The sequence below is a fragment of the Nannospalax galili genome, unplaced genomic scaffold (genome assembly GCF_000622305.1).
Source record: "Nannospalax galili isolate Female #2095 unplaced genomic scaffold, S.galili_v1.0 scaffold646, whole genome shotgun sequence".
Classification (NCBI taxonomy): Eukaryota; Metazoa; Chordata; class Mammalia; order Rodentia; family Spalacidae; genus Nannospalax; species Nannospalax galili.
The window spans coordinates 1,928,368-1,942,995 of NW_008355279.1; the positions used below are offsets into that span (position 1 = coordinate 1,928,368).

General features: G+C 36.8%; 1 protein-coding gene across 5 annotated transcripts in view; it reads left to right on the top strand.

Moving 5' to 3' along the window:
* Positions 1-14,628, top strand: part of Cdk19 (cyclin dependent kinase 19) — a 218,973-nt gene that overhangs the window by 141,421 nt on the left and 62,924 nt on the right. For all 5 annotated transcript variants that reach the window (XM_008852410.2, XM_008852412.3, XM_029555722.1 and 2 more), the window contains 2 exons: positions 2,070-2,180; positions 4,217-4,357. In XM_008852410.2, coding sequence (XP_008850632.1) covers positions 2,070-2,180; positions 4,217-4,357 — 252 coding nt within the window. The remainder of the gene's footprint in view (positions 1-2,069; positions 2,181-4,216; positions 4,358-14,628) is intronic.

Consider the following 14,628-nt stretch of genomic DNA (forward strand, 5'->3'; position numbering starts at 1 on the left):
GAAATTTTTCATAATGTTTGCTTGAGTGGTCTATTTCGTCCACTTTATCTTCCAGTCTTGATACTCTGTTTTCCACTTCGTTCATCCTATTGGTGAGGCTTTCTCCTGTCGTTTCTAATTGGGTTAGTGAGTGTGTTACTTCCTTCTTCATTTCAGCCTGAATATTCTTCAGTATTTCTCTTTTCTGAATTCATTCAGAAGTTTATCCCTATCTTCCTTCAGTTCTTTGATTTCTTTTTTTGTGTGTTCTTTAAATTCACTGAATTCTTTTATCACGTTTATAATTGTTCTTTTGAGTTCCATGTCCTGCATTATCTCTAGGGGGTTCTCATTGTACTCCTCTAGAGGACTATTGGTATTTGGTGGGGATATGTTATTTTGGTTTTTCACATTATTTTTTCTCTGTGATTTTGACATGTGAATTTCTCTTGTAGTTTCTGATTCTTGTGTGAGACTCATGCCTCAAGTTTAGGTCTGCTTCTTTTTGTGAACTTTATGTGTCTCTGTGGTTTACTTTTTGGGCATGAAAAGCTGTTTCTTCTAAGCTTCTGGTTCTCTCTTTTGGTTTTATATTGGAGTGGCCAGATTGATTTTGTCTTCAGGAATTCCCACAGAGGCCCAATTTATTTGAGGGTCAGATGTTTTCAGGCTTTCTCCTAAGGTCTGGATCCCTCCAGGAATGATTTTGGCCTCAGGAATTTGGGGGTTGGACTGGCCTGGGAGCTGGGCCCAGGAAAGATGCTGGTCTAGGGCAGGTGGTGGCTGTGTTCCCCAGAGATGCAAAGGCAGATGGGGTAGGAAGAGGCCCCAAGGACTCCTGGGGTCTGCACTGAGGAGCTGGGTTGGTCTGTATGCAAAGGATCAGAAAGAGGAAAGGTGAGAGCTTACCCTCCCCCCTTTTCCCAGAAAGAGGCTGCTGGGTAGTGCTGTCCCAGGGAAGCAGAGGGAGGTGAGGGCAGAGCCAGGTCCAGAAGCTTTGCTCCTGGGGCCCAGAGAAGGCAGTAATTTGATCTGGATGAAAAGGATCAGGAAGCAATATTGGTTCTCCAGGTGTCTGGGGCCCTAAGACAAGGAATGGGGCAGGGCCCAAACTCAGAGGAGAGAAAGGCTGTGGAGATGGGAGGGTGAATGAGGCTGAGGGAGTCAAGGCGTGGAGGGCACGGTGGACTTATCCTGCAGACAGACCTGTGGTCAGGAGAGAGGCCTGCAGCGGTCCTGCAGGCCCGGGGAAGCAGAGCTTCTTTACTCTTTTTGTGGAATATTTGTTGAGTGCCAATATTGTGCTAAAGTGGATATAAATTATATGACTGTGATTTCTGACTCAAGCTGTACCTTTAGTAAAAAAGTTAACACAATTCCTTTGTTTTTGGTTTTCAGTATGTGTGTGTGTGAGCTCATGTGCATGCATATGGAAGCCAAAGAAAAACCTCAGGTGTCATTCCTCAGGCACTTTCCATCTTAGATTTGAGACAGGGTCTCCCACTGGCTACGACTTGCTAAGTAGGTGAGGCTAGCTGGTCAGTGAATCCATCTGTCTGCACTGTGTCATCATGAGCAGCTTTTTTTTCTTTCTTTCTTTCTTTTTTTTTTTTTTTTTTTAAATTCTGGGTATTGAACTCAGGTCTTTGTACTTGAAACGCAAGCAATTTACCAACTGAAATATTTCCATAGACCTAATTAATTCTTTAGTAATACAGTATTAACTTTGTTTACCATTTTACATTTTATCATTTGAAATGATCCCATTTTTAAAATACACATATATACACATAGAAAAAGGATCAGAATGATGTTGACAGTGCTTTTCTCTGAGTAATAGTATTCTGAAAGCTTTTTTTCTCTTTTGAAATGGCTTTTTTAAATTTTCAAAATTTAGTCAGACATGTGGTAATACCTATAACTTTTGAGGCTGAGTCAGGATTGTAAGTTCAGGGTGACTTCGGTTGTATAGTGAGACCCCATCTCAAACAAATACATGAAGAAGTTCTTGTTGAAGTCGTCATAAATACATTACTACCCGGCCCTCTTCTCACTAATAGAGTTGTGATCTCTCTTTCTCTTACATTCAGCTTTTGCGAGAATTGAAGCACCCTAATGTGATCGCATTGCAGAAGGTGTTCCTTTCCCACAGTGACAGGAAGGTGTGGTTGCTGTTTGATTATGCAGAACATGACCTTTGGGTAAGTCTAAATGATCTGTGCAAAGGATTCTTTTGTATAGGTGTGGAGCTTATATGTAAGTGATACATACGGCTGATGTAGGGAAAAGAAAACTTACTGTCAATTACAGTTTAAAGTAAGTATAATAGCATAGGTGTTGATTTTAAAGATGAGCAGTAAACAAAAGTTTATTGAGATGGTAGTATTTGTAATACTCAGAAGTTTCACTTCAGGAAATTTTAATTAAAAGATTACAGTTTTTTAGGAAAGCAGTTAATGGCAGTTTTGTAATGTGTGTAGTGAAAAGTAGTTTCTTTTGTGATATGTGTAGTAATACAGATTTTACCAGGTATATACTTGTGAGCAATTTTAAACTTAAGGTTAACTTCTTATGGCATTTTGGTATTTAAAATTGGGTGTATGCCAAATAGAAGTGTATACTTATATATCAGAAGGAAAAACATCTAATTCTTAACTTTCAAAATTAGGAATCAGAGAGCTTTTAAACATTTTATCTGAATAACTGCTAAAAATAAGAAATCCAAGTTTGACAGTAAATTCAAATTATGAATACATTTTGTTTCAATGGTTTCATTTGTCTTCTATACAAATTAAAAATGTTTGTTCAGGAGTTTAATAGTGTCATTGTTGACTGTGTAATGAGTTTGAGCCTGGCCTGGGGTACACGAGACCTGTCTCCAAACAACAGCAGACAAAAGTACTTCCCTGTTTATCTTCATTCTCTTATATTTCTTCCAAAGTTTACTTGATAATGTAAAATATCATCTTTAAAACATCAGTAGTATGATGAAAAATAATGTGTATTGGACTAGTCAGTTTGTAGTACTGTACCATCCATTGTGGTATACAAATTAATTTTACATTTCTTTTTGTAAATTGTGGCCTTTGAAATGTTAAAAGTTATGTATATGGGTTTCACAATATTTCTGTTAGAAATCCAATTCATTTAGTATGAAAATCAAGTGAGTATGCTGTTGAACAGTTTATAAAAAAAAAATTTAAAGTATGGGGGCTGGAGAGATGGCTCAGCAGTTAAGAACACTGGTTGTTCTTACAGAAGACCTGGGTTCGAGTCCCAGCACCCACATGGCAGCTAACAACTATCCACTAACTCCAGTCCCAGGGGATCCGACAGCCTCTTCTGTCCTCTGTGGGCATTGCACGACACGGGTGCACTTACCTACATGCAGGCAATACACACAAAGCACATAAAATAAAAATAATAAATAAAATTAAAAAAATAAAGTTATATAAACAACAATTTTACATTCTAGTGTTGATAGAGGACTATTAACAACTTCACTAACAGAATTAGTGAATAGGGTTTTAAATGTCTCTATTTTGAAAAGCCTTAACAGAGGGTGGAGTGGGATACGAGTGGAGGTGCTGGAGAGAAGCTAGATGCAGCATTTCCTTCCCTCATTACAGTGTTTTTATAACCCACAGCATAACATGTGGATGTGAAAATTTGGAAATGATCTGGTTATATTTCTTTCAGTGTTATTAAACTTTCCCATTCCTTCACTCCTTTTCCTTTCTACTTTCTAGTATTCTCTCCTACGTAATATTAACTGCTAGGAATTTATTCTGTGCAAGAAGAGGTAGAATTTTCCCAATAATTCCATAGTGTACTCATTGTCAGTGGTGTTACTCAAATGCATCAAATGCTAACTTTAATTGAATAGTAGAGATTTAGTTTACCTCTCTCATTCCCATCCATAAAGAATATTACTAATCCTATTCTGAGACAGGTGCCTAAATACTAATTCCTTGTACTTTTTGATCCTATTTAGTGAAAGTCTTAACATTTTCAGTAAATCTGATCATTATAGACCTACATTAACAAGATCACATTTATTCCCATATACGTTAGTTTGGCCAACCTTACTATTCAGATTGTTTTGTTTGTATCATTATTAGCTTTTAAAAAGTTTATTTAAAATATAGAACATTTATTACAATCTTGATTGTGTCTTATTGTCATAGATATGAGCCGACCGTTTTGTTATAGTATGTTTTATTTTTTAAATTTTTAGCACATTATTAAGTTTCACCGAGCATCAAAAGCAAATAAAAAGCCCATGCAGTTGCCAAGATCTATGGTTAAGTCACTACTTTACCAGATTCTTGATGGTATCCATTACCTCCATGCAAACTGGGTGCTTCACAGAGACCTGGTAAGTATCTTTTTTTTTTTCAATATAGTTTATTTATTATTTTATTTTATGAGTGTATTGCCTGCATGCATGTAAGTGCACCCATGTCGTGTAATGCCTGCAGAGGTCAGGTAAGGGCATTGGATTCCCTGGAACTGGAGTTATGGATGGTTGTTAGCCACCATATAGGTGTTGGGAATCAAACTCGGGTCCTTTGCAAGAGCAGTCAGTGGTCTTAACTGCTGAACCATCTCCTCAGCCTTGTAAGTATGTTTCTTTAAAACCAATCAATATAGCCCCCCCCCCCACAACACACTTTTAAAAAACTCTTTGGTCTTGGCACAGTTTTAATAAAACATTGGCTAAAGAAAATTTTGTAATAAAAACTCATACATAATCTACAACAAAAGACTGTATGCTCCCATCTGTAATCCTAGCACCTGGGAGACCAAAGTAGGAGGATTGCCAAGAATTCAAAGCCAGTGTGGGGTACATAGTGAAATCTGGGCCAACCTGAGCTAAGAGTGGGACTTTGTCTTAAAAAACAAACAAAAAACTACCTTTTGCTGAATGCAGTTTCACACACCTGTAACCCCAGCATTCAGGCAGGAAGATTGTGGACATTTGAGACCAGCCTGGGCTACAAAACAAGACCCTGTCTCAATCAAAACAAAAACCAACCAAAAAAGACTGAACATTTAATATATATTATTCCATTATAGTAATACATAGCTGTAAAATGTCACTGTGATTTTTCAACAGTGATTAGTAGTATATAATTTTAATGGCACAGTTAATCTGTAAAGCAAGTATATTTCAGTTGTTTGTTCTTTATATTATTGTTCATCATCAGTAAAAACATTAATAATTAATGACTAAGGTCTCATTTTTCCCCCCTTAAGACCTATGCTGAAATAATGACATTGCATCTGGTGAAAATCTGCTTACCAGCGTTAATAATTAACGAATAAATGACTAAATACATTTAATAGCTAGAACAGACTTATTTGACAAATTATCCACAACTCAAATGTTTGATTTTTTTTATTCAGTATATATATAATAAGCATTTATTAATAATCATTGTATGCCAGATAGTCATCTTCATTGTTATTTTAGTTTAGATTATTGTTTTTCTTAAGAATATAAGGGTACTAAATAGCTATAATTCTAATGTATTTATCATTGAAGGTTTTTATTTTGCTCCTTCAGGTGATTTCTTAGTAATTAATTTTTTAGGCTTTTGAGAAGTTTAGGGATGTTATAGAGGTAAGTCTAGGTAGATTCCAGTTTTATTAACTGTGGAGAATTATTTACAGAAAAGAATGAATACATGAAGAGATCTAGTTGACATCATTTTGTACATTGTCAGTCAAGCTTGGACTCTGCCTTGGCCGCCTCTTGTAGTAGCATTGTAATTAAATGAGGACCAAATGATAGTGACCACAGATGATGAGTTTACCATTTTTACAGAATCATATGGTTCCTCAAACTTCCAACTCTCCACTTAGTATTTACCATGAGTTAACATGTTTTAAAATGGTTCTTAGGTTCTTGTGGTTGTTCTGAACAGCCACATAGATGGCATTTAGATTTTATATTTTCAAGGTTATAGTCACATTTGAATCATTAATGAAACTTTTTCATCAGGATTAATTTGAGTGCTCCTCTCTGATTTACTTACTCTAAGTAGTATAGTTTAACCTGATTTATTTGTTGCGGTTACCTGATTGTTTACTGTTAAAATTCAGAATGGGCCGGGTGTGGTAGCACTTGGGAAGTGTCCCAGCACTTGGGAAGCAGAGGCAGGCGGATTTTTGTGAGTTCAAGGCCAGTCTGGTCTACATAGTGAGTTCAGGGCAGCTGGGACTACAGGGAAACCCTGCCTCAAAAAGACCAAAAAAAAAAAAAAATAGTATGATCAGGACTCAGTGTTTTCTTACTCAAATTTGCTTTAGTATCCTCTGTATTGGTTATGGCACCACCCTCCTCCTAGCCTAGAAATGTCTTTTACCTTTTTGCAGACCTCTCTTTGAATTTTACATCCAGAGCTCGATAATGTCATATCTACAATATCTTCTACTCATCTGTTTATATCCGTAGTGCCTCTTTTCTTGTTCAGGGCTTTATGAGCTCTTTCTTTTATCATGTTCCTGGCCTTTTTCATCTGTCTCCTTTTTAACAATTTCTTTCCTTCCAGTTCACTGTAGACCTACTGACCATTTATTAGCCTCTCCTCAAAAACTTTGAAGTAGGAAAGTAGGTTCTTAGTGATGAACTAAAGTTTTCGGGTTTTTTTTTTTCCTTTCTTTTTTTGAGACAGGGTCTCCCTGTAGCTCCAGCTGGTCTAGAACTCAATGTGTATACCAGACTGGCCTGGAACTCAAAGAGATCCACCTGCTCCTGCCTCCTGAGTTCTGGGATTAAAGGTGTGCACCACCACACCTAAGTTTTAGTTTCTTAATTTGGTTTTTAGGGTCTTTCCCATGTGTAGCTACAATTGGTTTTAGAAGTTTTCCTCATCCCTGTCATTTCCCACATATTCATTCATTGTTCCCTATATCCTCCTGAGATTTCTTACTTCAAAGGCCTGCATTTCCCTTGTCTTTGTTTCTGTCTTTACATATTCAAATACTATCTATCTTTCAGGGTTCAGCACAAATATTAAAGCTTACCCTCATATTCATCTCTCCTTTGAAATCAATTAATGTTTTCTTGTTATATTTCCTGTTGTATTTCATCTTTGTGCTGTTATGGTATTTAATTGTATTACATAGATATCTTAGGTCATCTCCTAGATGGTAAACTTCTCTAGAGGGCAGGATCTATAATCTTCTTTGTACATAGTAGGTGTTGAGAAAATGAATAGCAGAATATTGATAATGGTCTCATTTTTGCAATCAAGTATTTGAAAACACTGGCCTCCATGAACATTTATTATTTTTGTGTATGTGTTAAATAAAAAGATGGTAATATAGTTACCAAATGGGGATGATATAGATAGGACTGCATCAGAGACCTTCTCAAGGAGTTACAGTCTAGAAGAAGAAACATGATATACACAAGCAATAGTGTCATAGGGCAAATGAGGTTGTGGGTATTTCAAAAGAGCAAAGTAAATGCAATTCAAGGTAACAAGAGATACTGTGTTGGGGGATAAAGGAATGCTTCAGGGAGCAGGTAGAATTTGAGTTAAACTTTGAAGTGGAATTTAGAGGTTTAATGAGTGAAGGAAATCTGTGTGTGTTGGATCTAAAACTTCTAAGATGAGAAAGCACTTGGATTATCTCAGAAAGGGTATGTTGTTCTGCTTGGTGCAAATATGAATAATTGGGGTAATATGAAATGAGACTAAAAACATATGGGTTGGAGCTTGATAGAAGCAGTCTCTAAATATCAAACCCTGGAGTTTGGAGGAGTTGGTTTGTTTGTGTGAAGGTCCTGAAACTTTGAGTAACAGAATCAGTTTCCCCATTGATTCTTATAACCTTTATCCATAGCATGAACATAGGGCTTAAAATGTATTCTGAGTGTAGTTCTGGCTAGCATAGTGCTTGTTTATATTTTGCCTACACATTTACTGAATGTCTCTGCCCCCCATAAGTAATTCCAATAATAATTGAAACTTTGATCCCTCTAGCCTGGGACAGTCTCCCTAATTATTTCACTGATGAGGAATACTGAAATCTGTACTATATTGTCTTCCTTGTGCCACAGTACCTTCAGGAGTAGATTTAACCCATATGTTTACACTGTAGTAGAGAAATGTAAAGTTCATAAAATAAGAATATGATGCTAAAAGGAGGTGGTAATAGAGACAATTAACTGCTTCATTTTCTATTGCTGTAAGAAATCTGGCTTTATACTGTTAGTCATGACCATTTCCGTGTATTCATCATCTTTTAATTTTCATTTCATAATCAGTAACCTGGAAACCCATTCAAGTAAAGTGCTAGAAAAAATACAAAACAAAGCTGAGAGTAGCTGAAAGCTGAGTCTGGAGTTCATACACAGAAGCATTATGTCATCAAAAAGCTTGGTGTTTTTATTGTGTTTGATTTCATGTCTGGAACAATATTTCAGTTATGTGATTTGGATCCTAGAATTTAATACAAAAGTAGAAAATTTCAAATTTCCAAAAAGAGTAGTTGAGTTGAGGAATTGGCTTTAAATGGAAAGGAGACAAGGACTAAATGTATTTATTTTGGCCGGGAGACAGTGAAGGAGAGACAGAAGTCTATAAATATTTGAAACTTGTAAACACTATGGGAGAAAGATGTATTTTAATTTTACAGCAGGATATAGCTCAGAGTAAGATGATGAAATTTAGGCTGACTCATTTTTATGGGATTACTATTCTGGTAGTTGGAAGAATGCCTATATGTAGTTTATATCCTTTTAAAAATGATGTGCTTCTTGAGAGCACTAATTTTTGTCATCCTAGAATTGTTTTTATGCTTGTAAGTTAATTGAATAGAAATGCCACTAAGCATCTGACAGTTTTTACATTATTCTTTAGCAAAGATAGAGAAACCCTGGCTAACTGATACTATTAAGTAGATTTACTGTTCCTTATTTTCAGGACATTGCTACTGGATCAGTGGCATAAGCAGAACTACTCTTTCACTGTCATATCCCAGAACCCAGCACATGATAAGTTCTAGATTTTTATTGAGTGAAGAATTTGAATGAACGTTCCAGGGCTGACCTAGCGCTTTCTTTTAAAAAATATTTGTGAGTGTTCTAAAACTTGCATTCTGAATAACTGCTTTTTACATTAGTCAGCCAGATTTTCAGTTGTTTAAAAGTCCATAGGAACAAACGACTACATGGACGGCAAACAGCATGTGTAGAAATTTTATGAGATCTAACTAGTTGAGAGAGAAAGAATTTTGTACCAGGTTATATTATTAATTAACATCTAAACATTTTTGATTGTCACAGACATAAAAACATGTTTATTATATTAGAGGTCTACTATAACAGTTCCATCACAGCAATAAAGTTCACCAGTACAATTTCAGATTAAATTTAAATTGATTAAAGAAAATGATGTGGCTGGACTTGGTGGCACACACCTGTAATCCTAGCACTTGGAAATCTGAGGCAGGAGGATTGCCCTGAGTTTGAGGCTAGCCTGGACTATATAAAATCACATTGTACTGTATAAAATATGTACACATTACTATAGATATTCTACCTGCATAAAACAATATATGATTCTTTATCACACAAATTGACATGAACTTAGGTTTCTTTTTTTTTTCCTTATATCTGTTCAGGCAGAATACCTATTAGATTTTCAACAGCATTCTTCATTATTACATGCTATCTGCATTTAAAGTCTATATTTACTATTTATCACTGCATGACCGATTATCCCAAAACATACTGTCTTAAGACATTTAGTATCACATAGCTTCTGCAGCTTAGCAGTTCAGGGTGGCTTATCTAGATCCCCTGATAAAGGTCTCTTAAAAGGCTACAGTCATCTCCAGGCTCATCTGGAAAGAATCTCTTTGTGAGCTTACTCACTTGGCCGTTTGCAGGATTCATTGCCTCATGAGCTAGTGGTTGGAGGCCTAGCTTGGCTCCTTGTCACAAGAGTTCTCCATAGAACATCTCATAACACGATAGCAACCTCATCAGGAAAGTGTTGTCCCCTCATTAGCTATAGTTTGTTCATTAGAAGAAAGTCACAGAGCTAGGGAGTTGGCTCAGTTTGTAAAGTACTTGTTTTGTAAGAGGACTGGAGTTCGGATCCTTAGCACCCTTGTATTTCAACTCTAATATCTCTGCTAGAAAGAGCCTGATAAGGGAAATCTGTTACACCTCAGATCCTTAACAGTGTTTTGGAGGCTGGAGGCATTTTAATATTTTATTAGAGTTTTGACCTTGCTGAGTTCTTAGGATAGGAAGATAATGAGGTTCTATACTTTAAATGTTTCTAAGATAGCTCAATCTTGATCTTAAACCACCATTTATTTATGTGTAATGTGTAGGTAATAGTGATTTATGTGATTGACTCCCATCTGAATGCTCCTGATCATCCTTCTGTAGATACTTCTAGGCAGTCATTATTGATCCTATCAGCAGTCCAAACATACCTTCCTTTTAATCCCTTTATTCCCCCCAAATCCCTTTAGCCTGATATTCTCTCTAGCCTCTCTGCTTTACAAACAGATCAAGTGTAAATATGTAAACCATTCTTCTATTTTTTTTAAAATTAATAACCAGGCTGTGTTTCATCAGTTGTATTTAAATAGTTCAAATGTTTTTGCCAACTTTATTTAAAATATGAAAAATTAAAAAAAAACTTAGATGACTGATAACCAAAAATTTAGCAAGTGCTTTGAACAGCTTGCTTTTCATTCTTCTTTCAATGAGGTATTGCTGAGAGGCTTTGGAGGTGAGAATTCTGTGCTACTCAAATGACTATTTTTATTTGATATGTTAAGCTAAATTCTACTTAAAGAGTCATTACAGAAAGTAGTAGTATTTTAATATGATAATCATTCTGTGTTGGCTAGTTTTAAATATCAACTTGCCACAGCCTATAATCACCTGAGAAGAAAGTCACATTTGAGGGATTGCCTGGATCAGGTTGGCCTGTGGGCATGGCCTTGGTAGGAAGACCCATCCTGAAAGTGAGTGGCCCCATTTCCTGGGCAGTGCCCTCAACTCTATAATCATGAAGAAAGCTAGCTGAGCTGCAAGCAGTAAGCAAGCCAAGAGTATGTTTATTCTTTCTTTGCTCTTTAAATTGAGGATGTGAAATGACTATCTGCTTGAGTTCAGCCTCGATGTCCCTGAAAGGATGGACTATGACCTGGAAATGTAAGCCAAGTATCCTTTTCTCCTCTTTGTTGCCTTTTGTCATGGTATTTGTCACAGCAATAGAGATGAAACTAGAACACATTCTGTTCAGTATAGAACAAGAACTGCAGCAGTTGGTCCCAAAAGGAAGCTGACACATGAAGATTATTAGAATGAAAGGGCCTCGAGGTGGGAAGGAGAGCATTAGACAGAAACCATACAAATTATGGAGGTGTAACCAAGACGGGGTCTTAAAGAGGAGAGGCTTCTCTTTAAAATCTGGAGAGGCATTTCATTAAGGGTAAGAATGAGAGATAGGGAGAGAGATAACTCATGAGAGAGATGGGGGGCACCCACATAAACAATAATAATAATTAGCAATTAAAGAACCAAAGGTGATAGACAGGGGCCGTAGTAATTTGACGGCTGTAATTAAAACTAAAGAGTGCATTTCAGTCATAGTATTTTATTTAATTTTATTAAGATAAAAGTTATAAGATATATATCCATTTTAATTAAAAATTGACATTATGATAAATGGTTACACAGGCAATTCACTATTCATGAAAATCTCTTACTGAGACTCAATCCTTACAGTGTTAGGATTGATGCATTGCTTTTACCAGATTGCAACTATAAGTTATTTTGTGGGGCATATTCTCCACTGAGCACTCATCTGGGTAGAAGATGCAGAATGAAATCAGCCATCTATCACACACTTCTCCAGTGTGCTCCTGCTTTCCCAACCATGGCCTGGGGGTGCATCTCCGGAGACTTGCATTCTAATTTGGACCTGCCATGTTCTGTTCAGGGTGCACTTGGTGGAGGCTCTAGGTTCTTTCCTCTGGGTCTTAGATTCTTCATCAGTGAAACAAGGGGAGTCCAAGTTGATAATTTTCTTTCACTGACACTCTTATTTTCTTATGATAATAAGAATGGATTATTTTATTGGAATATGAATGTCACATATATAAATAGGAACCTGCTTTTTTTTTTTTTTTGTCTTTTTGAGACAGGGTCTCCCTATAGCCCCAGCTGTCCTGGAACTCACTATGTAGACCAGGCTGGCCTTGAAGTCACAAAGATCCGCTTCTCTCTGCCTCCCAAGTGCTGGGATTAAAGGTGTGTGCCACCACAACCAGCGATAGGAACCTGCTTTTTATCATAGTTGCTTCTTTGAGGATGGGCTGTACTCCTTAAAAAGGAATTGGAATGCCTTTGTAGTATTATTTCCTGTTACTGATATCAATGTAGAATACATTTTGATTATTTTCTCTTTCTGACCTTGAAGTTAGTTAGGTAAATAGTGTTCCAGATACATGTGTTTGTCTTGCATTGAGCTTTTTATAATGGTTTACTTTTTATTCGTTCTTGTTAGAGAAAAGAAAACCTTATCTCTGCTGTTCAGGCCTGTAACCACTTCTAAAGGCAGACAAAGAAGTGTATTGTTAACTCAGCAGTACTAGGTTGGCAGGCATTGTTTGCTGTGAGTACCAAAGTTTGATTAACATAAATGCTGTATTACAGATACTACCAGTCTGGTTTAAGGCTAAAATGAAATTAATCATGCATTTAATATTACAGGTTACTTCTGATTTACAAATAGCCTATATCTAGCTATAACTATGAAAATTCCAACTGGGAAGACATTCTCACATTTTAAACAGTGGCTAGGTTCTGTGGGTTGAAAAGTGTTTATAACCCACAGTATACCTAAAGTATTAAAGTAATGGCATTACTTAATGTAGCTGTCATTTAAAACTAGGTTATTTATGGGTTGGAGAGTTAAGAGCACCAGCTGTTCTTACAGAAAACCCAGGTTCGAATCCCTGCACCCACATGGCGGCTAACAACTGTCCATAACTCCAGTTCTAGGGAATCCAACACCCTCTTCTGTCCTCTGCAGGCACTGCATGACACAGGTGTACTTACACACATACAGGCACAACACTCATACACATAAAATAGAAATAAATGAATACAATTTTTTTAAACTGGGTTATTTATAATTGAATTTCTGTGGGGGAAGTACTAGTTTACTTAGAATACTTGTTTTGCAAACTTACTTTGACTTCCTAATATGTACCAGACACTGTCCTGGGCACTTGGAAATTTGATAAAATACTATCTCTTTCCCCAGTGGGTGCATTTTGGAGAAGATTCATAGTCATAAAACAAAAATGCTTTAAAAGAAACTGGGACCAGAAGTGTAATTCATCAGTAGAATACTTGCCTAGAAGGGAGTAGGAGGGGAGAGAGAGAAGGGAAGGGAGGGGGGAATAATAGCATTCGAGGATCAGTTAAGCAGAAAGTACTGTACTGAGAACACAGAAGTAGAGTCTAACTATGTGAAGTGAAGGCTTTCTTGGAGAACTAAAAATAAGTAGAAAGTAATGAGATAAAAGTGTTGGGTCTGGGAGCATTACAGGTAGAAGATAGGGCCTGAATAAGAATACAGACTAAGAAACGGTAACATTGTGCCAGTACCATGACAAAACAAGTAATAAGACAAGACAGGACCAATGTAGGGACCAGTCATGGTGGATCTTATTTGTTCTGTTTAGAAATGTGGATTTTTTTTCTAAGCTGGTTTCCTAGTTACTTTCTATTGCTGTGACAAAAACACAGACGAAAACCAACTTGGGGAGGAAAGGGCTTATTTTACCTTATAGCTTACAGTCCATCATGGAGGGAAGCCAAGACAGGAACTTGGAGTTAGGAACTGATGCATAGGTCAAGGAGGAACAGCTGCTTACTAGCTTGCTCCTCTGGTCTGTGCTCAGCCTGCTTTCTTAAACAACAATACCTGCCCAGTGGTGTGGGCCCTCCCATCACTCGACAATCAAGAAAATTCCTCACAGACATGCCCACAGGCCAATCTGATGGAGGAAATTCCCCATTTAAGGTTCCCATTTCCCAGGACACTATCCAACACAACTGGTCAGGTTTTTAAGAGGGACTACTCAGGTGGAGTTAGAAAGAATTGGTTTAAGGACTTAAGGATAACAGCTTTATTAAGTTGTTACAGTTTAGCTGGTTGAGAGATCATGCAGATCTGAGGCAGAGGGGATCTGAATAGAGAGGAAGAAAAGTAGTAGGTAAATATTTAAGTCCTAAGATGGAGTTAAAGATTAATGACTAGATTCTAGGTATAAAGGACAGGGCAGAATTCATCCTTCTGTTCTTGTTAACTGAGAAGGGAATACCAGGAAAAGACATTTTGTTCAGGGGAAAAGTGAAAATGCAGCTTAGGTGAGTTGTTTGTGATAATTGTGGAGATGTTCTACATAGAGTTGACATACCTCTAAAATACATGCTAGAAACCTAGCAGTCTAGATTTGAGAGATGTTAGTGTACAGGTGTATTTGAAATGCAGGAATAAAATCAGAATTTTAAAGAACCTATATTTAAGAGTGAGCGTGACATATTTGGGGATATTTACTCATATCCTGGCCCCCTCTTTTTTTTTTTTTTTT